This window comes from Tachyglossus aculeatus, chromosome 6 (assembly GCF_015852505.1).
Source record: "Tachyglossus aculeatus isolate mTacAcu1 chromosome 6, mTacAcu1.pri, whole genome shotgun sequence".
Classification (NCBI taxonomy): domain Eukaryota; kingdom Metazoa; phylum Chordata; class Mammalia; order Monotremata; family Tachyglossidae; genus Tachyglossus; species Tachyglossus aculeatus.
In genome coordinates, this window is record NC_052071.1 from 47,405,094 (window position 1) to 47,429,405 (window position 24,312).

The following is a 24,312-nucleotide window of genomic DNA, read 5'->3' on the forward strand; positions in this document are numbered from 1 at the left end:
CAAGGTCACACAGCAGACTAGTGGCGGAGCCCAGATTAGAATCCACATTCTCTCACTCCCAAGCCCGTGCTCTTTCCCCTAAGCCACACTGCTTCTCTAAGCCACGCTGCTTCTCCAACACTTAGTGTGAGCAGAGCACTGTACTTAACGCTTGGGAGAATACAGTTCAACAATAAACACACACATTCCCTGCCTACAGCTAGCTTACAGTCTAGAGGGGATGAGACAGACAATAATATAAATAAATAAATTACGGATATGTACGTAAGTGCTGTGGGGCTGGGAGTTGGATAGGGAAGAGCTGAAGCAAAAAAATCCCTGCAAATTCTCTACTGGTCAATCTAATTGGAGATCTGACGATTATCCTATTAATTTAATTGATAGGCAGGAAAACTGAATCATTGAGGCCCCTTTAAAATCGACTTTGTGGCCCAGTTTGCTTGTTGACACTGAAAAAGGTAATCAGATGATGATGATGTCTTCTAGAGCAGTTTGGGAAGCAGCATGACCTAGTGAAATCCAGCGCTTAGAACAGTGCTTTGTACATAGTAAGCGCTTAACAAATACCGCCAGTATTATTATTATTATTAAAAGAGTACAGGCCTCGGAGTCAGAGGACCTGGGTTTTAATCCTGCCTCTGCCACGCGTCTGCCATGTGACCTTGGGAAATTCACTTAGCTTCTCTGTGCCTCAGCCAGTGCTGCTACATGAGTGTGATTTGCAGTGTAATCAGGGCATTGACTTCTGAAGTTGTTTAAGGGCCCTATGAACTCTATCAACCTCGAGGCAAAGGGTTGAATTACTTTCCTAAGTGATGCAGCCTCCTCCTCCCCTTCCCCTGTCATACGATGCAATGCTTAGTGCCCCGCCCCACCAGCTCTGTAACGCTCTGCATTAATTAATAGGATTTGTATTTTAAGCAAGCTATCAATTGTTTTATCATGAGAAAACTGAGGCACAAGTAATTTAGTTGACTTGCTAATTGAAGGTGGGGTGAGTGGAGAAATCACCCGAAAAGCAAAACTCCTATCCACCTGATAATTTCTTTGAAATGTTAATTATTTTTCTGCACTTCTTGCAAATGGACCTTGTTTCTGCTTGCATTTTCTCCCTCTCCTAATGCACCGTCTCTCCTCAGAGTGGGACTGTTGGGCTGCCCTCTCCCAAGATACATTTTGAAGAAATTGAAACTCAGTGACTGCTTTATCAATTATTTTATCATGAGGAAACTGAGGCACAAAGAAGTGACTTGCACCTTGCTTCTCTCTCACTATACCCCAGTTAGCAATCCCACTCCCACCCCCACTCAGTCGATCGTATTTATTGAGCTCTTACTGTGTGCAGAGCACTCTACTAAGCGCTTAGGAGAGTGCAGTATAACAATATAATAGACACATTCCCTTCCCACAGCGAGCTTTCGTTCTAGATGGGAAGACAGCCCTGTGTGGGCAGGGATTGTCTCTCTTTATTGCTGAATTGTACTTTCCAAGTGCTTTGTACAGTGCTGTGCACACAGTAAGCGCTCAATATGTACGATTGAATGACTGAATGACATATATTAATATAAATACAAAATTACAGATGTGTACATAAGTGCTGTGGGGCTGCCCAGCTGCAAACTCCTCTCCTCTGGTGCTAACCTTCTCACTGTGCCCCAGTCTCACCTCTCCTGCAGTCGACCCCTAGCCCACATCCTACCTCTGGCCTGGGATGCCCTCCCTCCTCAAATCTGCCAAACTAGCTCTCTTCCCCCCTTCAAAGCCCTACTGAAAGCTCACCTCCTCCAGGAGGCCTTCCTGGACTAAGCCCCCCTTTTCCTTTGCTCCCCTTCCCCATCACCCCCACTCCTTCCCTCTGCTCTACCCTCCTCCCCATCCCACAGCAATTGTGTTTGTATATGTACGTAATTATAATTCTGTTTATTTTATTAATAATGTGTATATATCAATCAATCGTATTTATTGAGCGCTTACTGTGTGCAGAGCACTGTACTAAGCGCTTAGTACAGTGTATATATCTATAGTTCTATTTATATTGATGCTGTTGATGCCTGTTTACTTGTTTTGATGTCTCTCTCCCCACTTCTAGATGGTGAGCCCGTTGAGGGATTGTCTCTGTTGCTGAATTGTACTTTCCCAGCACTTAATACAGTTCTCTGAACACAGAAAGAGCTCAGTAAATACGATTGAATGAATGAAGGAATGAATAAAAGGAGCAAGTCAAGAAGACACAGAAGGGAGTCTGAGAAGGGGAAAGGAGGGCTTAGTCAGGAAAGGCCTAGTGGTGGAGATGTGCCTTCAATGAGGCTTTAAGGTGGGGAGAGTCCTTGTCGGTCAGATATGAGGACCATATTTTCAGGCCATAGGCAGGATGAGGGCAAGAGGTCTGCCATGAATAGAGGAGATCAAGGTACAGTGAGAAGGTTAGCATTAGAGGATCGAAGTGTATTTGTTCCCCTCTGTATAGCTGACGGTGTTGGATGCTAATGTGTCATTGTCTAAATTTTCTTCCCACCAGTTTCAAGGTTTTTTGTATCCAACATCCCTGGCTATACAGAGAAACAGAGGGACTGATAGATCATTTGGTCATTCATTCATTCAATCGTATTTATTGAGCGCTTACTGGTGTGCAGAGCACTGTACTAAGCTCTTGGGAAGTACAAGTTGGCAACATATAGACAGTCCCTACCCAACAACAGGCTCACAATCTAGAAGGGGGAGACAGACAACAAAACAAAACATGTGGACAGGTGTCAAGTTGTCAGAATAAATAGAATGAAAGCTAAATGCACATCATTAACAAAATAAATAGAACAGTAAATATGTACAAGTAAAATAGAGTAATAAATCTGTACAGACATATATACAGGTGCTGTGGGGAGGGGAAGGAGGTAGGACGGGGGGATGGGGAGGAAGAGAGGAAAAAGGGGGCTCAGTCTGGGAAGCCCTCTTGGAGGAGGTGAGCTCTCAGTAGGGCTTTGAAGGGAGGAAGAGAGCTAGCTTGGCGGATGTGTGGAGGGAGGGCATTCCAGGCCAGGGGGAGGACGTGGGCCAGGGGTCGGAGGCAGGACAGGCGAGAAGGAGGTACAGGTTCAGTTTAACATTGTGAAAGAACATAGCCCATTGTTGGGTAGGGACTGTCTCTATAAGTGCTTAGTACAGTGCGCTGCACACAGTAAGCGCTCAATAAATATGACTGAAAGAATGATTGAATGTATTAATTCCTTCAAACTCTTTGGAAGTTACTTTGAGGATTTTTTTGAGAACTTCCAGGATGTAAATAAAATTGAGGTGGTAGGGGGTGGGAGGACTTGACACACACAACTATATTGTTGGGGAGGATTTCCACACCCTTCCTCCACCCACCCTGGCCTTCAATTCCCACCAGCTACCTGCTGAAAGTTTTAGGACCAAGCAAATCAATCAATCAATCAATGGTATTTAAAGAGCATTTACAGAGTGCAGAGCACTACACTAAATGCTTGGGAAAGTGCAGTGGATGGGAGTGGCATTGCTAGCTAGTGAGAGAAGGAAGGAGCAAGTAACTGAACTTTGTGCCTCAGGTTCCTTGTGATAACAAAACAATTGATTCAGCAGCAATTAACTGATTAATTAGAGAAGCAGCATGGCTCAGTGGAAAGAGCATGGGCTTGGGAGTCAGAGGTCATGGGTTCAAATTTCGGCTCTTCCAATTGTCAGCTGTGTGACTTTGGGCAAGTCACTTAACTTCTCTGTGCCTCAGTTCCCTCATCTGTAAAATGGGGATTAAGACTGTGAGCCCCACATGGGACAGCCTGATCACCTTGTATCCTCCCCAATGCTTAGAACAGTGCTTTGCACATAGTAAGCGCTTAACAAATGTCATTATTATTATTATTATTAAGCAGTCACTGAGTTGCAAATCAATCAATCAGTGATATTTGAGGGCTTACTGTGTGTAGAACCCCATATTCATATTGAATCATATTTATTAAGCGCTTACTGTATACAGAGCACTGTACTAAGAGCTTGGCAAATTACAGTACAACAGTAAAGAGTGACAAATCCCTGCCTACAGTGAGCTCACAGACTAGAGCTCAATACAAATAAACAAACATCAATATAAATAAATGCAATTACAGATATATACATACTAATAGCTTGGGAAAGGACAATACAGAAGAGTTGGTAGACCAGTAGTTTATCTAGAGGGAGAGAGAGATATTGAAATAAATTAAAGATGTATACATAAGTGCTGAGGATGGGACAAATAAGTGCTTAAAGTGAAGCCAGAGTTGGCTGAAAATACAAATAAATATACCTCAGCAGCATGACCTAGTGGAATGACTTTTAGACTGTGAGCCCAATGTTGGGTAGGGACTGTCTCTATATGTTGCCAATTTGTACTTCCCAAGGGCTTAGTACAGTGCTCTGCACATAGTAAGCGCTCAATAAATACGATTGATGATGATGGTGAATGACTATGGGCCTGGGAGTCAGAAGACCTGAGTTCTAATCCTGCTCTGCCACTTGCCTGCTCTGTAACCTTGGGTAAATCACTTAACTTCTCTTGTGCCTCAGTTACCATGTCCTGTGGGATGTTGATCAGGTCCAAACTGATTAGCTTGTGAGTGATACATATGAGAATACACATATGTACGTACTCTTGTACATGTTTACTATCCTATTTTATTTTGTTAATATGTTTTGTTTTGTTGTCTGTCTCCCCCTTCTAGGCTGTGAGTGCGCTGTTGGGTAGGGACCGTCTCTATATGTTGCTGATTTGTACTTCCCAAGCGCTTAGTACAGTGCTCTGCACACAGTAAGCGCTCAATTAATGTGATTGAATGAATGAATGAATGTACATACTCTTGTACATATTTACTATTCTATTTATTTTATTTTGTTAATATGTTTTGTTGCCTGTCTCCCCTTTCTAGACTGTGAGCCCGCTGTTGGGTAGGGACCGTCTCTGTATGTTGCCGATTTGTACTTCCCAAGAGCTTAGTACAGTGCTCTGCACACAGTAAGCGCTCAATAAATGCGACTGAATGAATGAATGAATTAGCTTGTATCTACCTGAGTGCTTAGTTCAGTGCCTGCCATGTAGTAAGCACTTAACAAATACCATTAAAAAAAAAAGATCAGGTGTGAGAGTGAGTGGTCAGAATAATGAATAGATTAAAAAAATAGACTACTTTAATGCATTCTGTTTAAGTAGAATGTTAGAATGTGCAGCCAAATTCACCAGCACCTGGAATAGAATTCAGTGCAAACTGATGATAGACTGACTCATGCCTCAGAAAGAGATGAAAAACACCAAAGCAGGCAGCTTCCTATTAATTCCCAAATACTTGAAAATAAAAATAATAATCTTAATAATGGTTCTTGTTAAATGCTTACTATGTGTCAAGCACTGTTCTAAGCGCTGGGGTAGATACAAGCTAATCAGTCCCTTTCCCACATGGGGTTCACAGTCTTAAATGTGAGGAGAGCATATTTTAAGTAGTAGTAAATTTTCTTCTCTGCCTGCCTCCACTTCTCATTTCTCCACTTCCATCTTATCAACAGAGTCAAACTCTTCCTCGAGGGTCTTCCTCCCTAGTGGGAAGAGTATGGCCTGGGATTCAGAGGTCCTGGGTTGGCCAGTTATCTGCTATGGGATCTCGACAAGTAACTTAACTTCTCTGTGCCTCAGTTACTTCATCTGTAAAATGGATATTAAGATTATGAAGCCTATGTGGGACAAGAACTGTGTTCAACCTGATTATTTTCTATCTACCCCAGTGCTTAGTACAGTGCCTGGCACATAGTGTTCAGGACAAAACTGACTCCATTTTGTGCAAAGCAAGACCGACTCCATCTTGTGCGAGGCCACACATCTGCCTCATGCACAGGACCTGGCCTTCCGTGTTAACCAGTTCACAAATGGGAAATGGCTGACCACTAAGTGACAAAAAAAGGAACTGGTGGTCGCTGCTTTCATATGGGAAGCTTGGGATTAAGACTGTTCCACAATACTGAATGGCTGTGTGACTCAATATAAAGCAGGCAGTGGAGGCAGAACAGGGCTGTTTGTCACTCATACCCCGCTGGGGTGAACGGGCTGACAGCCACTTTCCTACTCTTTCCTTCTCTTTGGCTTGCTTCTCCAGAGTCCGTTCTTACTTAACCCTACCAGGGTACTACAAAAACTGCGCCGCCCCTCCACAAGCGATTGGGTGGAGGGTGGATGAATGAAAAATCCAAAACAGTTTTTGGTGACTACTGCAGGACCCTGTGTGAGGTTAACTGAATGGACCAAGCAGAGACTCCCCCAAAATGAGGTACCCGGGGGCCCAAAATCATAAGTAAATCCCGATTTTAGGGAAAGGATACTTTCCTTTCTGAGGAGTCTTAGCCATAAGGGTTGCCCGCCAGTATAGGTGGGATCTCCCCTGCTATTTAGGGGAGGATCTTGGAGTAATCGGAAGAAGGGGTTTTCGGTGTAGGAGAAGGGATTCTTGAGGTCTAGGAGACATCCTAGAGGAACACTGGGGTCTGGTTCATCTAAAGACTCTAGTTGCCTTAATAAGGTCCTTCAGTCCTGGGGCCAGGGTCATTTGCCACTAAAGAATAGAAAAAGCAAGTGAAATGGTGTCATAAATCCTGGTTAGAACTAAAGGATGCCTCAGGACAGACATTCTGGCCCAAAGGGGGAACTTTCGATTCACCTGTTCTTCAAAACTTAGAAGAAATTCTGGGAAAATTTAAGCCTGACCAGTTGTGTTACTGGTATTGCTGGGCTCATCATTCTGTTGGATTACCCAGCTCAGGGGAGACTGAAACTACAACCTCAGTCAGCCCGATGCACCCGAGCCCACTACCCTGGTCTCGTTAACCTCCGGGAAAGAGGAGAGACCCCTGATTGTTCTAACTTCGGGATCTACCTTATATCCTACGATACCCCCCATATGGGAGTCTCCCTCTACCCCACCTCCCTATGTACCAGAAGTGGGAATTGGACTAAAGTCCCAACTGATGGCTCGGGTTCACATTACTTATCACCAAGCTCCCCGACCACAGGGATCCATACTGCTCCCCATTTGCCAGCATGTTAAGGTATTGGTGGTGCAAGAGAAAGCAGGAGGAGGGAAGGGAGTAGTTCCCCGGTGGGTTTTTTTGTAATCAGGAGGGTCATTTTAAGTGAGATTGTCTTTGCCATCGACAGTGCCCAGGTTGAGCGTTTAGACCGCCGCCAAACCCCTGGGATGGAAAGGAGCCATCAAGGTCCCATTACTCCAACTCCCAAAATGATGTACTGGATTTTGGACCGATTGGCCCCTGGGACCCTGAGAGTCCCCAGTGACTAGACCCCTAAATATACTCAGATGGGGAGGAGCACCCTGGGTGGCAAAAGGATGATGAACCCCCTTATTGCGGACCGGAAGATGAATCATGTTATGAACCCTATGAAATGGCCTTGTTGATGAGTTTCCTATCCTTCGAACCCTTTTGTGAAATTGTGATTAATCCAAAGCCTTATAAGTGTTTGATTGATACCGGAGCTACCTAGTCTGCACTCCCGACCTTTCCCCCCGAAGACCGAGAAAGGGATAAGGTTTGGATCGTGGGATTGGAGGGAAAGTGCAGTCTGTTCCCCAAATCCAACCACTCCTGGTTTGGGTTGCAGGGATCAGCCTTCACCATCCTTTCCTTGTGGTTCTTTCTGCGCTGTCGCCCTTGATGGGAAGAGATTTGCTATGTAATCTTCAGGCCACCCTTAAATGTGAGCCTGGAGGGATCGCCCTAACAATAGGAAGTCTGCTAAGAAAACCGGATTTGTTAATATGGGGAGGGTCCATTCTCGATGTGATATGGATAGAAGCCTCAGGGGAGACTTTTGATCCATCTTTGAGCAAATTACCTCCACATATATGGAGACTTGGACCTACCGATGTGGGTCTGTTAAAAGGGGCTGAGCCCTCTGAGGCAGAAGTTCTCTCCCAGTGAACCCCACCATGTGTTCTCCAATACCTTATGTCCCCAGAAGGGCGAACAGGATTGCAACCTATTAATGCTCAATTTTTAATCTAAGGCATCTTGGTCAGATTTTGCTCCCCATGTAACAACCCTGTGCTACAGGTTTGTAAGCCTGGGGAACCCCCAACCCATCACTTTGTTCTGGATTTTCAAGCAGTAAATGCGTATGTTGTTCCATTAAATGCGGTGGTCCCCAGCCCAAAATCGGTTATCAGTGGAGTTAGTCCTCTGGCCAAGGCTTTTACTCGTATTGACCTGATGGGACCCTTCTTTAAAATTCTGGTGTCAACCCGGAGTCAATATTTCTTTGCTTTCACCTGGGGACACTGCCAGTAACCTGGACTCGGTTGCCCCAAGGATTTGTACACTCCCCTACTATTTTTTCGTATGCCTTATATGAGGCTCTCTTGCTGTTACAGCTACCAAAGGGAGTGGTGATGTTCCAGTATATAGATTATATTTTGATCACAGGGGACACTGAGGACCTATGTAGACAAGGCCCTTTGGCTGTTTTGTATCATCTGTATACTTTCAGTCTCAAAGTCAGTCATAGAAAGTTACAGTGGTGTCAAGGGCAAGTGAAATATTTAGGTTTCCTTCTCTGGGCAGGGGAAAGGGTGATTGCACCTAGCCGTGCAAAGATTATCCTAGCACTACTGTGCCCAAAAACAAAACAGGAGCTTCGAGGATTCCTTGGGGCGGCCGGTTTCTGTCAGGCCTGGATTCCTGAATTTAGGCTAAAAGCTCGACCCCTCTTTCAGTTGTTAACAAAGCAGGCTACGGATCTCCTTCAGTGGTCAGCAGAAGCGGAGCGGGCTTTCCAGGACCTTAAGGGCAGCCTGGGCTCTGCCCCAGCCCTGGGACTGCCTGACTATGAGAAACCCTTCCTGCTGTTCGTATGTGAAAGGCAGGGACTAGCCTCTGGAGTCCTTTGCCAAGGACTGGGACCACATTGTCACACGATAGCATATTATTCAGCCCAATTAGATCCCATAGTGATAGGGCAAATCCCCTGCATTCGTTGTAGTGCCACAGCAACCCTGATCTTGGAAAAAACCCAAGATGTTTTATTGGGACACAAGGTTATTCTCCATGCACCACATGATGTAGTTCTCCTGCTTCATGGTGCTGCAACACAAGCCTTATCAGTTTCCCGGTTGACCTGCTATGAATTGGCTTTACTTGAAAATCCCCAGGTTCAGCTAGAAAAGTGTGGAACACTTAATACCGCCACTCTACTAGGACCTGACTTCCTAGCCCAGGGAGTGCAGGCCGTAAAGAACATACACAATTGTGAGAAAGTGGCTCAGACTGTTATCATGGCCCACCAGGATATGCATGACCTTCCTTTACCAAATCCAGATGTCAAGTTGTTCACTGACGGGTCATCCTTCACAGACGCAGGTCACTGCTATGCAGGAGCTGCGGTAGTCTCCCACACTTCGATTTTGTGCACAGATTCCCTTTCCCCAAGTTGCAGCACCCAGGCAGCCAGACTAGAGGCTCTGATTCAGGCCTTCCACCTGGCCAAAGGAAAGAGTGCCAATGTGTACCCAGATTCTAAGTATGCCTTTGGGATCTGTCATGCCACGGGTGCCCTCTCCCTCTGACAATCTTGAGGGTTTTTGACCTCTGCTGGGAAACCTATAGCAAACGGGGAGCAGGTGACCTGCCTCCTGGATGATATAAAGTTCCCAGCTGCTCTGACGGTCATCCATGTACGAGCGCACACTCAGGGCCAAGATCCAGTTAGCCAAGGAAATTGGAAGGCCGATCGCACTGCCAGATGGGTTGCCAGTTTTGGGGAAAGGGTTCCTTCTGGGACGCTCAATATATTAGCCACTGCCCCGATCCTCCCATGGTGGTGGAACGAGAACGCGCTGAGTGGGTTTTAAAGTACAAGGTGGTCGAAAGGGATGGGTACCTCTGGGTGCCTGATGGTCATCCCATCCTTCCAGCAGTTGCCCTTAGTCTTGTTTGCTTACAGGTGCACCAAAATACTCACTATGGAGCTGGCGCCCTGGGTGCTGCCGTTTTTATGACATTGGTTCGCCCCTGGCATCCACCCAACTGCCAAATGTGTCACTATGGCATGTCCAATCTGTCAAAGCTATAATACAGCTCAGCCCCTAGCGGTTCCCTGGGAGGGAAGGCCCCAGGTGTCTTATCCATTTGAGGGGCTACAAATTGGCTTTATTACTCTTCCCCAACCTGAAGGCTATAGGTATGCATTAGTTATCATTGATCACCTTATGGACTAATAATAATAATAATAATAATAATAATGGCATTTATTAATTGCTTACTTTGTGCAAAGCACTGTTCTAAGCGGTGGGGAGGTTACAAAGAGATCAGGTTGTCCCACGGGGGGCTCACAGTCTTAATCCCCATTTTACAGATGAGGTAACTGAGGCACCGAGAAGTTAAGTGACTTGCCCAAAGTCACACAGCTGACTATTGGCAGAGCTGGGATTCGAACCCATGACCACTGACTCCAAAGCCCGTGCTCTTTCCACTGAGCCATGCTGTGTCTCTAAGATTGAAGCCTTCCCCACCTGACAATCTGCAGCTACCTTTGTGGTAAAGTCTCTTTTGTGCAAAATCATTCCCTGATTTGGGCCCCCAGAGGTCATTGATTCAGATCAGGGATCTCATTTCATAGAAACTGTTCTGAGCAAGGTATACAGATGTATAGGGTATGAGAGTAGTCTGCATACCCCTCACCACCTTCAGAGTTAGGGTAAAGTGGAAAGGGCTAATTGGGAACTCAAAACAATGTTAGGCAAGTTGTGCATGGAGACACATTTAAGGTAGCATCACATCCCCCCTATCGCTTTTTGATGGTTGCAGTCACGTCCCAGAGGAGATCTGCGAATCTCCGCATACGAACTCTTGTTTGGGCACCCACCCACTTCAGGTGAGGTTCCGAGAGCAGCCCATGTTTCCTTCTTGGATGGGGATGAAAGTTTGGCTTCCTATCTAATTGGCCTTCAACGGGAGCTGAATCGACTACATCGCATGAACATCAGCCAGCAAGCGGTACCTCTAGATTGCCATCTACACCCCTGTGAGGCAGGTGACTGGGTTTGGCTTAAACGTATAGTCGGGAAAACTGCTCTCACCCCTTCTTTGGAGGGTCCCTTCCTGACCACTCATGCCGGCTTTCAAATCCTTCTTCTGGTTCTGGTGGGTTTCTGTCTGCTCTCCTCTTGTTTCTATTGTCTCAGGCACCACCTCTCCAAAATGATGCCACTACGACCTCCACCTGCCGAGGATCTTGACCAGCAGGTCCTGTTGCTTCAACTCCCATGAGCTGTGGTTCTGAGGGGCCATCCATGTGGCCCACTAGGACTAAAGAGGGGATTGTTCAGGGCAAAACTGACTCCATTTTGTGTAAAGCAAAACTTACTCCATCTTGTGCGAGGCCACCCATCCACCTTGTACACAGGACCTGGCCTCCCGTGTTAGCCAATTCACAAACGGGAAACGGCTGACCACTAGGTGACAAAAAAAAGGAAGTGGTGGTCGCTGCTTGAGAAACAGGAACGGGTGGTCGCTGTTTGCATAACGGGAGCTTGGGATTAAGGCTGTTCCACAATACTGAATGGCTTTGTGACTCAATAAAAAGCAGGCAGTGGAGGCGGAATGGGGCCGTTCGTCACTCGTACCCCACTGGGGTGAATGGGCAGACAGCCACTTTCCTACTCTTTTGTGCTCTTTGGCTCGCTTCTCCAGAGTCTGTTCATACTTAACCCTACCAGGGTACTATGACACCTGCATCGCCCCTCCCCAGGCGATCGGGTGGAGGGTGGCTGAACGAAAAATCCACAGTGGTAGGAAACGTTTAACAAACACCATTAAAAAGAAATGTCCCGGCCTGTCTCATCAACTTCCATGTTTCTCTGCTCTGGTTGCAAGCAGGACTGCTGTGAAAGCCATAGGCAAGAGACCTTGCTCCGCCTTGGACCTGGGACAGTCTGGCTCGCATTACATGACTTTCGGCTCCCTCTTCCCCACAGCCATCCCCCTACTCGGAAAGTCCGGGACCTCTTAATTTAAACTTTGCGGAGACCTGGTGACAGGACCCCATAAACCACTGCTTAATGGGATCATCTCGAGGGATCATGCCTCATTAACATGTCGTAAAACAAAGTTCAGAATCCTGTGTGGAGGAACTCCTCAGCTTCCTTGGCTGTAAAATGACGATTAAATACTACTCCCTCTTACTTAGACTTTGAGCCCCATGTGGGGCAGGGACTGTATCTAATCTGATTATCTTCTATCTATGCCAGTGCATGGCACATAGTAAATGCTATATTTATTGTATAATTATTATTATCATTAGCGTGACACCCAGCAATCAGGAAAGGAGTAGCTCTTGGTTGAGTGTTAAGTGTTAAGACCTTTTAACTTTTGTGGGGACGCAGTGGGGATGGGACTCTGAGGTAAACATTGGACTTTTTAATTACACATGCAGCCATGGGTGGATTTTACCAGTAGTGGAGTTTTCCTCAAATACAGAGGATGTACGTGTGTGTGTGTGTGTGTGTGTGTGTGTGTGAGAGAGAGAGAGAGAGAGAGAGAGAGAGATGTGAGAGAGTCTCTATATGTTGCCAACTTGTACATCCCAAGCGCTTAGTACAGTGCTCTGCACACAGTAAGTGCTCAATAAATACGACTGATTGATAGAGCAGTAGAGTCACAGTCCCTCTAGACTGTGAACTCTGTGTGGGCAGGTAATGTCACTGTTTCTTGTTGAATTGTACTTTCCAAGCGCTTAGTACAGTGCTCTGCACACAGTAAATGTTCAATAAATATGAATGAATGAATGAATGAATGAGAAGACCTGGGTTCCAGTCCTGGCTTTGCCACTTGCCTGTTGTGTGACATTGGGGAAATCATTTCACTTCTCTATGCCCCAGTTTCCTCATCTGAAAAATGAGAGTAATTACCCCTTCTCTCCTCCAAGGTTGTAAACTCCATATGAGACAAAGAGACTGTTCTCTAGCTTGTAAGCTTGTTGTGGTCAGGGAATGTGTCTACCAAATCTGTTGTATTGTACTCTCCCTCTTATTATAGTGCTTTGCATACAATAGGTCCTCAACAAATACCTTTGATAATAATGATGCACTGTTTCTAATTGTACTGTATCTATTCCAGGATTTAGCATGGGATATGGAACCAAATAATTGTGGTATTTGTTGAGCATTTAACTGTTACTAATTTTTAGGACAATTGTTGCCCATTCTGGGCTAGTTCTAATTGTATATCAGAGTACTAAGGTTGACCTCAAGAGGAACAGTCTCCTTTTGACTCATCTGCCATTTACAGCTATTGAGCAAGGAGCCTCTCCCAACTGTCAGAGAAAGTGCTGCAAACTTGAAAGCAACAATGTGGCCCAGTGGAAAGAGCATGGGCCTGGGAGTAAGAGGACCTGGGTTCTAATCCTACCTCCACCACTGACCTGCTGTATTACCTGGGGCAAATCACTTAACTTATTGTTCCTCAGTTTCCTCATCTGTAAAATGGGAGTTCAGTGTCTGTTCTCCCTCCTACTTAGGCTGTGAGCCCCATATAGAACAGGAACTGCGGCTGACTTGACTATCTTGTATCTGCGATGCTCGGCACGTAATTATAATATTAATAACAATAGTGATATTTGTTAATAGTAATAATAATAATGATGGCATTTGTTAAGTGCTTACTATGTGCGAAGCACTGTTCTAAGCACTGGGGAGGATACAAGGTGATCAGGTTGTCCCACGTGGGGCTCACAGTCTTAATCCCCATTTTACGGATGAGGGAACTGAGGCCCAGAGAAGTGAAGTGACTTGCCCAAAGTCACACAGCTGGCAATTGGTGGAGCCGGGATTTGAACCCATGACCTCTGATTCCCTAGCCCGTGCTCTTTCCATTGAGCCACGCTGCTTCTCTAACTGCTGTCAACTAGGAGAAGTGTGGCCTGATGGAAAGAGCAGGGGCCTGGGAATCGGAGGACCTAGGCTCTAATTCCAGCTCTACCACTTGCCTGCTATGTGACCTTGGACATGTCACTTCACTTCTCTGTGCCTCAGTTTCCTCATCTGTAAAATGGGGATTCAATGCCTGTTCTCCCATATGCATAGACTATGAGCCCCCTGCGGACCAAGGACTGTGAGCCAACTGTGGGCCAAGGACGTGATTATCTTGCATCTTACAGTGCTTGACACATAGAAAGCACTGAAATACAATAATGGATGATAGTAATAATAATTATGATATTTGGAATGTCAAATACTTCACTCTGCTACCCGGATTATCTTTCCGCAGAATCGCTCTGGGCATGTCACTCCCCTGCTCAAAAATCTCCAGTGGTTGCCTATCAACCTTCGAATCAAGCAAAAACTCCTCACTCTCGGTTTCAAAGCTCTCCATCCCCTCGCCCCCTCCTACCTCACCTCCCTTCCCTCCTTCTACAGCCCAGCCCGCATCCTCTGCTCTTCTGCCGCTAACCTCCTCACTGTGCCTCATTCTCGCCTGTCCTGCCGTTGACCCCTTGCCCACATCCTCCCCCTGTCCTGGAATGCCCTCCCTCTGCCCATCCTCCAAACTAGCTCTCTTCCTCCCTTCAAAGCCCTACTGAGAGCTCACCTCCTCCAGGAGGCCTTCCCAGACTGAGCCCCCACTTTATCCTCTGCTCCTCCTCACCTCCCCAATGCCCTCCCTCCCTCCCTCTGCCCTTCCCCCTTCCTCTCCCCACAGCACTTGTGTATATTTGCACATATGTATTACTCTATTTTATTAACAATGTGTATTTATCTATAATTCTATTTATTTATTTATTTTGATGGTATTGACACCTGTCTACTAGTTTTGTTTTGTTGTCTGTCTCCCCCTTCTAGACTGTGAGCCTGCTGTTGGGTAGGGACCGTTTCTATCCATTGCCAAATTGTACTTTCCAAGCGCTTAGTGTAGTGCTCTGCACACAGTAAGTGCTCAATAAATACAATTGAAAGAATGAAATGAATGTCAAGGTGCCTGACAAAACCGTCCAGAGGTCCCAGATAAAACTCAGACTCTGTTTTCCCTCTTTGTCTCTCTACCCAGGAGTACACCATCGATGTGTTTTTCCGGCAGACCTGGCACGACGAACGCCTTAAATTTGATGGCCCCATGAAGATCCTGCCTCTCAACAACTTGCTGGCAAGTAAGATCTGGACGCCTGATACTTTCTTCCACAATGGGAAGAAGTCAGTGGCTCACAACATGACCACCCCCAACAAGCTGTTACGTCTGGTGGACAACGGGACCCTCCTGTACACCATGAGGTTAGTATATGGAGGCCTCCTCCAGGAGGCCTTCCCAGACTGAACCCCCTCCTTCCTCTCTCCCTCCTCCCCCTCCCCATCCCCCCCGCCTTACCTCCTTCCCCTCCCCACAGTACCTGTATATATGTATATAAGTTTGTATGCATTCATTACTCTATTTATTTTATTGGCACATATTTATTCTATTTATTTTATTTTGTTAATATGTTTTGTTTGTTGTCTGTCTCCCCCTTCTAGACTGTTAGCCCACTGTTGGGTAGGGACCGTCTCTATATGTTGCCAACTTGTACTTCCCAAGCGCTTAGTACAGTGCTCTGCACACAGTAAGCGCTCAATAAATACAATTAAATGAATGAATGAATATATCAGTGCATTCTTCCAGGGAGAGAGAACCGAGCTGGCTGTGCCCGTGGTCAGAATCAGTCAATCATATTTATTGAGCGCTTACTGTGTGCAGAGCACTGTACATAGCACTCGGGAGGGTATGATATAACAGAGTTGGTAAACACAGCTCACAGAGAGTTTACAGTCTAGAGAGGGAGACAGACATTAATGGAAATAAAAGAACTACGGATATATACAGAAACGTTGTGGGGCTGAGGGAGGGGTGAATAAAGCGTGCAAATCCAAGGACAAGGGTGATACAGAAGGGAGTGGGAGAAGAAGAAATGAAGCTGAGAGGGCTCAGTTCCCCTACCTTCACTGTGGACTGCTTGTTTCTGTGCACAACACAAACACACCTGCCACTCTGCCAGAAGGTAGCTTGCCCCTTCCAGGGTATCTTGTTTTCCGTTAAGGGAAAGTTGCTATGTCACTCACAGGTGAAGCTGCAACAGAGAGAGGAGATACAGAGTGTGAGTCACTTTCATAAAGCTGGAAGGTGGTCAAGACCCTTTGGCTGGAATCAGCTACAAAAAGAGAGGTCCTTTAAAGGAAATGGTGGGCTCTGTCCCAGGGATGGGGATGGGAGAGGGAATTGGGATATGGGGAGAGGTGGATAGGAAGGCCAGAAGGCTGGTGTACTGGAGGGAGAATGACAGCGTCCACAGAGATAATAATCTCAGTGGCTCACTGGTCCAGCAAAATAGAGTAGATTATCCTCCACGTCTATATCAAGGTCTTCAAATACTGATTCATTTCCCATACTCTTTCCCTACTCTACTCCTAATGAGTGCAGTATTTTTAAGGCAGGCACTTCAACAAGCTAAGCCCACAGCTTGGCTCCATTTAAGCATGACTCGATGGCTTTCAAGATTTCTAGCGTCTTGCTCTCAATGAGGTGATTTGGGACACTGCCCTGTGGGTCCTTAGTGGCTTCTCTAAGACCCAGGCACAAAGAAACACGACTTGGGCTTGAAATTGCTTTCTTATTAGCAAGTAGGATGCCAGCTCCGACGCACCGAGGCTACAGAAGCAGCCTGGCATTGGAAGAGCAGGCCCCGGAGCTGACTCAGAGCCTCCCCTCGGGGCCTTCATTAAAAGCTGCATCTAGCTGTCCTAGCAGGGTCAGGCAGAGAGCTGAAGAGAAACTGGTTTTCAAATGAGCTGACACTAGTAGGGTGGCAAAGCGGTCAACCTTAAGAGCCTCCTCCTTCTCTCAGGGATAGGCTCAGCATTAAAACGAGATTTTTTAAGTCAAGCTGCATAATTACAGTCCTCACACTCCACATGAACAAGCACACTCTGTAAGTGAGGAGAGTATTACTACTGAAAAAAGCTTATTAAAGTTCTGAGAGAAGGGAACATGTCTGCTAACACTGTTGTACTTTCCCAAGCACCTAGTACACTGCTCTGCACATAGTAAGCACTCAATAAATACCACTGACGGATTGATTCATCTGTATTTATTGAAGAGCACTGTATTTAGTGCTTGGCTGCAAACAGGAGAAGGAGAAGACTGACATTCCCTGACCTTGAGAAGCTTTCAGTCTAACGGGGAAACCAGGTAAACATAGACGGTGTAATGGGAACAGGAGGAAAAACATAAATGCAGCTGCTTAAAAGGAAAGATAAGCCAAGGTTGAATGAATAAATGGGATAAACAGATTGGAGAATTTGATCGAGGAGGTTGACTTAAATCAGGGAGAGCCTCTTAGAGGAGTGTGTTTTCAGACCTTTAAGGTAAGGAGGGGCATAGTTTATTATTCCTGATAATAATAATAATACTGTAATATTTCTTCATTCAATCTATCGTATTTATTAGGCGCTTACTCTGTGCAGAGCCCTGTACTAAGCACGTAAACACCATGTACCAAGCACTGTGGTAAGCGCTGAGATAGATATAATTCAGAGTAGGCACAGTACCTGTTCTACACTTGTTGTTCAGTCTAATTGGGAGGGAAAATAGGTATTTCATCCCATTTTACAGATGAGGAACAAAGGCACAGAAAAGTCAGTCAGTGGTATTTATTGAGTGCTTACCGTTTGCAGGACACTGCTGTACTAAGTTCTTGGGAGAGAAAATACAATACAGTTTTTTGTTTTCTTTCTAATAGTATTTGTTAACTACTTACTATGTGCCAGGCACTGAACTGAACACTAGAGTAGATACAAGATGATCAGGTTGGACACAGTCCCTGTCCCACGCAGGGCTCACAGTCTTAATCCTCATTTTGCAGATGAGGTAACTGAGACACAGAGAAGTGAAGTGACTGGCCCAAAATCATACTGCAGGCCAGTGGCAGAGCTAGGATTAGACCTGTGATCTTTCTTTCACACCATGCTGTTTCTCAGAGTTGGTAGACCTAATCCCTGCCCTCCAGGAGGTTACGGCATGGCTCAGTGGAAAGAGCAGGGGTTTGGGAGTGAGAGGTCGTGGGTTCTAATCCCGCCTCTGCCACCTGTCAGAGTGCACTTTGGGCAAGTCACTTAATTTCTCTGTGCCTCAGTTACCTCATCTGTAAAATGGGGATTAATAATAATAATAATAATAATAATGGCATTTGTAAAGCGCTTACTATGTGCAAAGCACTGTTCTAAGCACTAGACTGTGAGCCCCACGTGGGACAACCTGATTACCTTGTATCTCTCCCAGCACTTAGAACAGTGCTTGGCACATAGTAAGCGCTTAACAAATACCATCGTTATTATTATTATTATCATTGTTATTATTATTATTGCAGTGTTGCTTACCCCTCCCTGGGCCAGATCCATTCTCTCTGGAAGGGACTTGTGAACAACTGTCCTCTTTATCTTTCTCCTCTCTGCTTTCTCCCCGCCTCAAGTCACCCTGGCCCACCCGAGCCTCCTCATGTCCCTCTCAGGGTGGGGCTGGAGCTGATATGGAGTTTGGAAGAAGCAGGGCGCAGACTGGTTCTCTCCTATGCCAAATACTCCAGGCGCTGATCCCACTCCAACCTCCACATTAGCCACCGCCAGCCTCACTGCATTGTAGCTGTGGGCGGCCCAGAGCTGGGTTGGGGGCAACTGCGAGTCAGCACTGTCCTTTCCCAGTCCCCAGGGGATCCGCCTAGGGTTGGGAGGTGGAGAGGGAATGGGAGAAAGGAGGAAATTCATTCATTCATTCAATCATATTTATTGAGGGCTTACTGTGTGAGGAGCACTGTACTCAACACTTGGGAGAGTGAAGTACAACAATAAACAAGCACATCCCTTGCCCACAACAAGCTTACAGTATAAAGGAGCGAGGAGAGGGAAGGAAAGAGGGAGGGAGGAGAGAAAGAAAGGAGTAATGTGACTCGCCCAAGGACCGCACAACAGACAAGTGATGGAACTAGGATTAGAACCCAGGTCTCCTTGGTGGATATGAGAGGAAAGGGAAATTTATGTCGGGGATGGGTTATGCCAAATGGGTCAGAGATGGGAGAGTTGAGAGCAAGGAATGATATATCTTAGGAGGAATGTGGAATGCTAAGTGGGGAGTAGCAGGTGAAGAGAGCAGAAAAGTAAGACGGTGACAGCTCATGGAAAGGCTTGTAGAGTTTTTGTTTGAGGGGAGGGAAATGAGTCTCCTTTAGGAATTTTGGAAGAGGAGAGTGATGCATTTTGGGAATATAATCCAGATGGGAAGCGTCAGCTAGACTGGAAAGGAGAGAGACTGGAAGGAGGGTGTTCGACCAGAAGGTGATAAGGGCTGGGACCAGGGTGGGGGATATAAGTGGCAAGAAAAAGGGGGAAATATTAACAAAATCTTCCAACTATTTTGGCTGTGTCACCAAAATTGTCCCCTAGTTCACAGGGACCCATGGATACTAGGATACTGGAGAAGCAGCGTGGCTCAGTGGAAAGACCATGGGCTTTGGAGTCAGAGGTCATGGGTTCAAATGCCAGCTCCGCTACTTGTCAGCTCTGTGACTTTGGGCAAGTCACTTAACTTCTCTGTGCCTCAGTTACCTCATCTGTAAAATGGAGATTAAGATTGTGAGCCCCCCCGGGACAACCTGATCATCTTGTAACCTCCCCAGTGCTTAGAACAGTAAGTGCTAGTAAGTGCTTAATAAATGCCATCATCATCATCATTACTAGTATGTATGGATACTAGGGTACTAAGCTGTACTTAGATGGATACTTAGACTTATACTGTGAGCCCCATGTAGGACAAGGACTATATCCAATGCGATTAATTGCATTTACCCCAGTGCTTAGAACAGTGCTTGACAAATAGTAACCACTCAACTATGATTATTTCGGATGTCTAAAAGGCTAGCAGTGACGTTTGTGACTGAGCTCAGAGCCAGTGCCTGGATCTTGGCCATTCTACCTCTAGTCTTTAGCTCAAAGAAAGATAAAGCCATTTGGCTGCTTCTTAAACCCAGTGGAGATCTAGGATTTCTGTGCAGTGCCTTGCATATGAGGTGGGGAGATAGGAGGAAGGAGGGCCTATTCTAATCCTGACTCTATAACTGACTCACTCTGAGACCTTTTACAAGACACTTCACCCGTCTGCATCTCCTCCTGGGCCTGATCCTGTAAAATGGGGATAATAACAGCCCCCTCCCAGTGGGATGGTGAAGCTGAATTGCATAATATCATCAAAACACTCTGTGCTATTCTTCAGGGTGGGTCTTACAAGCCAAAACGTATTATTGAGACTCTTGGTGGTCAGATCCAGGCTCCAGGGGAAAAGAGCAGAAACGGGTTTGCCTGGATAACTGAGCTATTGAGATAGTGCTGGAGAATGGCCCCTTGCCATCTAGTAATAATTGGTATTTTGTTAAGTGCTTACTGTATGTGCGAGGTACTGTACTGAGCACTGTGGTAGATACAAGATCATTGGGTTGGACACAGTCCCTGTTCCATGTGGGGCTTCCAGTCATATTCCATGTACCTGTTCCATGTGGGGATATTCCCCACCTTGTTTTGTGCTCTCTTGAGCACTTCATACAGTGCTCTGCTCAAAGTAAGTGCTCGATGAATACCATTGATTGATTGATTCTAAGGCTGGAGTGTCCTGATTCCTTTTTCTGGAGGTAGAATCCCCCCTTGATCTGCCACTGAGGGTCGTTGGGTGAACTGGCTATCGCTCACCTGGGCAAGTTTATCCCTTATGTCCAGCCCAAGAGGAAAGCTCCCTGATGAGGTGGAGATCCTGTTTGAGCAGCTGCCGTCAGCAGGGCCAGGCGCCAAGATGGAAAGATGCTAAGTTGGCACATTGGAGACTGTGGGCCTGGGCCCCTAGTGGGAAGGAAAGAGTTCAGGACTTAACCTGAGCCAGCTCACACCGAGAGTTTTCAAAACTGGCCATTTCCCAACACTAAGAAACCTGCTTGGGCCACCCTGAAAGGTGCCAGCCAGGAGAGGTCATCTACTCTGCCAGCCATAGGGCTGCCTGTATTCCTAGTGGGCAGCAAAGCTAGATGCCAGGGAAAGGGAGCAGGTGACGCCAGTGAAACTTCAGCTCAACATCAATAGCATTGGCAGTGGCTCCGGTGCAAGGCACTCCTTTCTTGGGAGAACCTCTTGCGTTAGATCCCTCTGATTTGTGTCGCTTGGGGAGCCTGCAGGCTTTAAATGAAATAACAATTATAATAATAATAATGATAATAATTGTGATATTTAGGCACTTATTGTCCTTCAGTCCTGCCAAGAAGTATTCTAAGCGCTGGGGTAGATACAAGATAATCAGATTGGGCCCAGTCCCTGTCCCACAAGGGACTCACTGTCTAAGGAGAGGGAGAGCAAGTATTTAATCCCCAGTTCACAGAGGAAGAAACTGAGGGACAGAGATGATAAATGACTTGCCTAAGGTCACACAGCAGGCAAGTGGCAGGGACCGAATTAGAACTCAGGTCTCTTGACTTGAGACTCTACTTTTTTTCACTAAGCCCTCTCCTGTACTTAATTAAACGGTTTCACTTAAAGGTTTTTTCAGGAAATCAGATTATGTTTAAGAGAGAGAAATGGATTTCTTATCAGGAGTAGGAAGAAACGATCTTACTACCTTATTATTAGCCACTAAATTAGCTTTGTAGAGAGATTCCAGTGATCTCCAGGCCTCTGAAGATATCTTTCGAGTCAGAAAAATATGTTTTCACTCTACCCTCCTCCTCTCCCACCTCCTCAGTCCTCCCCAGCTCCCTCTACCATTAAGTTGAGAGAATAAAGCATCTTCCTGGCAAACACATCCATTTCCACCCCAGTTCAAACTGTCAAACGAAAAGGGGCTTATTTAATAACCAAAACAGCTTGTTTTATCTCCTTTAGGCATGCTGCCAGATGTCTTCTAGACTCTGGACACATGCTACTTTACTCATCCTTTCCAAGTTTATGGTGAAGGTTGCCCTTTGGAGCAAATCGTCATTAGAATGAAAATGTATACCACAGTTGTAAACAAATCAGAGCCAGCCCCTTCACCTTATCCCATTGTAATTGAAGAAGGATTACAAAGGACCAAGAAGTTAGCCAAGAAAGTACTCAGAAGGAATGTCATCAGGTACTGCAGGTTAGAGATGAGGGCATTAATTGCGTTTTTAGAGACAGATGTGCTGCAAAGAGGGAGTGAGTCCAGGAAGTAGGACGTTGGGGGGGCTTCAATGTAACTAAAGAAGACAAAGATCCTGGCTTCCACTTGAAAAGCTGGTTATCCCATGATAAGCCATTATTTTCTCTGGGAAGGACCCTGGTGTGGATGACCCAGGAGAGAGAGAGTTGTCTTCTAATGAATTCATCACTTGTTTCCGTTCTTCAGAGTTGTACCTCTCAAGTGACTCATCCTGTTCTGATGATCGCTCTGAGTGATTTTCTGTTCTTTATTTTCAATAAATGCAAACACAGCAAAGCAGACAAACAGCAACCCTTCACTTGGTGATTACTGCGATTACATCACCTGACACATCATCCGAGGGGGGGGAAAAAAAGATTCTGCCGTCTTGTTTTTCAGCAGGAGAGAAAATCCATCCCAGGCAAATGCAATAATAGAAGAGAGCAGGCTGCCTGAGACAGGCACACAGAGTTGGGGAAATCATTGTTAATTGGGTTGTTTTATTCCTGCCCCTCTGGATTCCGAAGGGATCCTGGAGGCATGGCCAATCCACATCTTGGGGTATTTAGGCTAATGCTTGAGGTTTCACTCAGAGAAAGTAGCAAGGTCCAGTGATGGTCCTGTGCAATGAGGCAGGAAGTCTGGGTTCTAGTATTGATTCTTTCATTGCCTAGTGATCTTAGACTATTCATTTTCCCTCTTTGGGGAGGTGTGGGAAGGTTTTATCATCTGTAAAATGGATATACAATAACCACCCCCACTTGACCTCACAGGAATTGTGTGAGGAGAAAAGAGGCAAATGATGGAAAAGAGCTTCGGGAATACGAAGCGACAATCCAAATACAAGGTATCTGTGGATAAAAGGGTGCTTGAGCATGTATGAGTGGTTTACAATGGTTTTGAGATTTTTGAAGAGCTGGGGTGACATGCCCAGAACGTTTCTGTAGAAAGATAATCTGGCAGTGAAGTGAAATATGGACTGAAGTGGGGAGAGGCAGGAGGTTGGGAGGTCAGAAAGAGGCCGATGCAGTAGTCCAGTCAGGATGAGTGATTGTACTAACATGGTAGTGGTTTGGATGGAGAGGAAAGGGTGGGTCTTGGTGATATTCTTAAGGTGAAATCAGCAGGATTTGATGGCAGATTGGATATGTGGTGTGAATGAGAGACCGGAGTCTAGGATGACACCAAGGTTGCGGGCTAGTGAGACAGGAAGGGTGGTTGTGCCGTCTGCAGTGATGGGAAAGTTCGGAAGAGGATGGGGTTTGGGAAGGAAGAAGTGTGAGCCAAGGTGGATCTCCACAGGTACACAATACAGGCTATTTATTTATATTAATATCTGTCTCTCCCTGTAGGCTATAAGCTTGCTATTGGCAGGGACTGTGTCTGTTTATCTTCCCAAGTGCTTAGTACAGTGCTTTGCACATCGTAAGCACTCATTAAACACAATTGAATGAATAAAAGGTGCATCTTTGCTAAACTAAGAATGATTGGTCCTTGGGAGACCCTAGGAGGCCTCCACCAGTTGTAAGGATTGATTTATGGCACTCTCATTCAATTGTATTTATTGAGTGCTTACTGTGTGCAGAGCACTGTACTAAGCGCTTGGGAAGTACAAGTTGGCAACTCTCATGAGCTTTGACCTCTGTTCAATTCCAGCAGTTAGGATCTGATGGATTGCAATATCTCCCATTCAATCAATCAGTCATATTTATTGAGTGCAGTGTACAGAGCATTGTGCTAAGCGCTTGGGAGACTATAATATAAAAGAGTTGGCAGACATATTTCCTGCAGATAGGGGGCCCTCCAATTTAAATGATTATCCTTTGTGGAACTGAGAGTTTAGGGAAAGAAGGGGCATTGGAGAAGCAGAGGTCCTTGGACTTCCAGCTTGTTGCTGTAAAAAGTTCTCAGCTAAGGTACTTCTCTCCTCCCTGGCTCTGAGTGGTTCCTGGCTTGGAGCCATTAGATGATATGATGTGATATGATAATGGTCTAAGGATCAGATCGATGAACAGACTGAGTGCCAGGAATACTGGGTCCTTTTCCTCCTTTTATCCAGATTCA

At 45.8% G+C, this 24,312-nt stretch overlaps 1 protein-coding gene across 3 annotated transcripts in view; it reads left to right on the forward strand.

Moving 5' to 3' along the window:
• GABRA3 (gamma-aminobutyric acid type A receptor subunit alpha3) overlaps positions 1-24,312 on the forward strand; it is a 186,709-nt gene that overhangs the window by 116,108 nt on the left and 46,289 nt on the right. For all 3 annotated transcript variants that reach the window (XM_038747852.1, XM_038747853.1, XM_038747851.1), the window contains one exon: positions 15,088-15,308. In XM_038747852.1, coding sequence (XP_038603780.1) covers positions 15,088-15,308 — 221 coding nt within the window. The remainder of the gene's footprint in view (positions 1-15,087; positions 15,309-24,312) is intronic.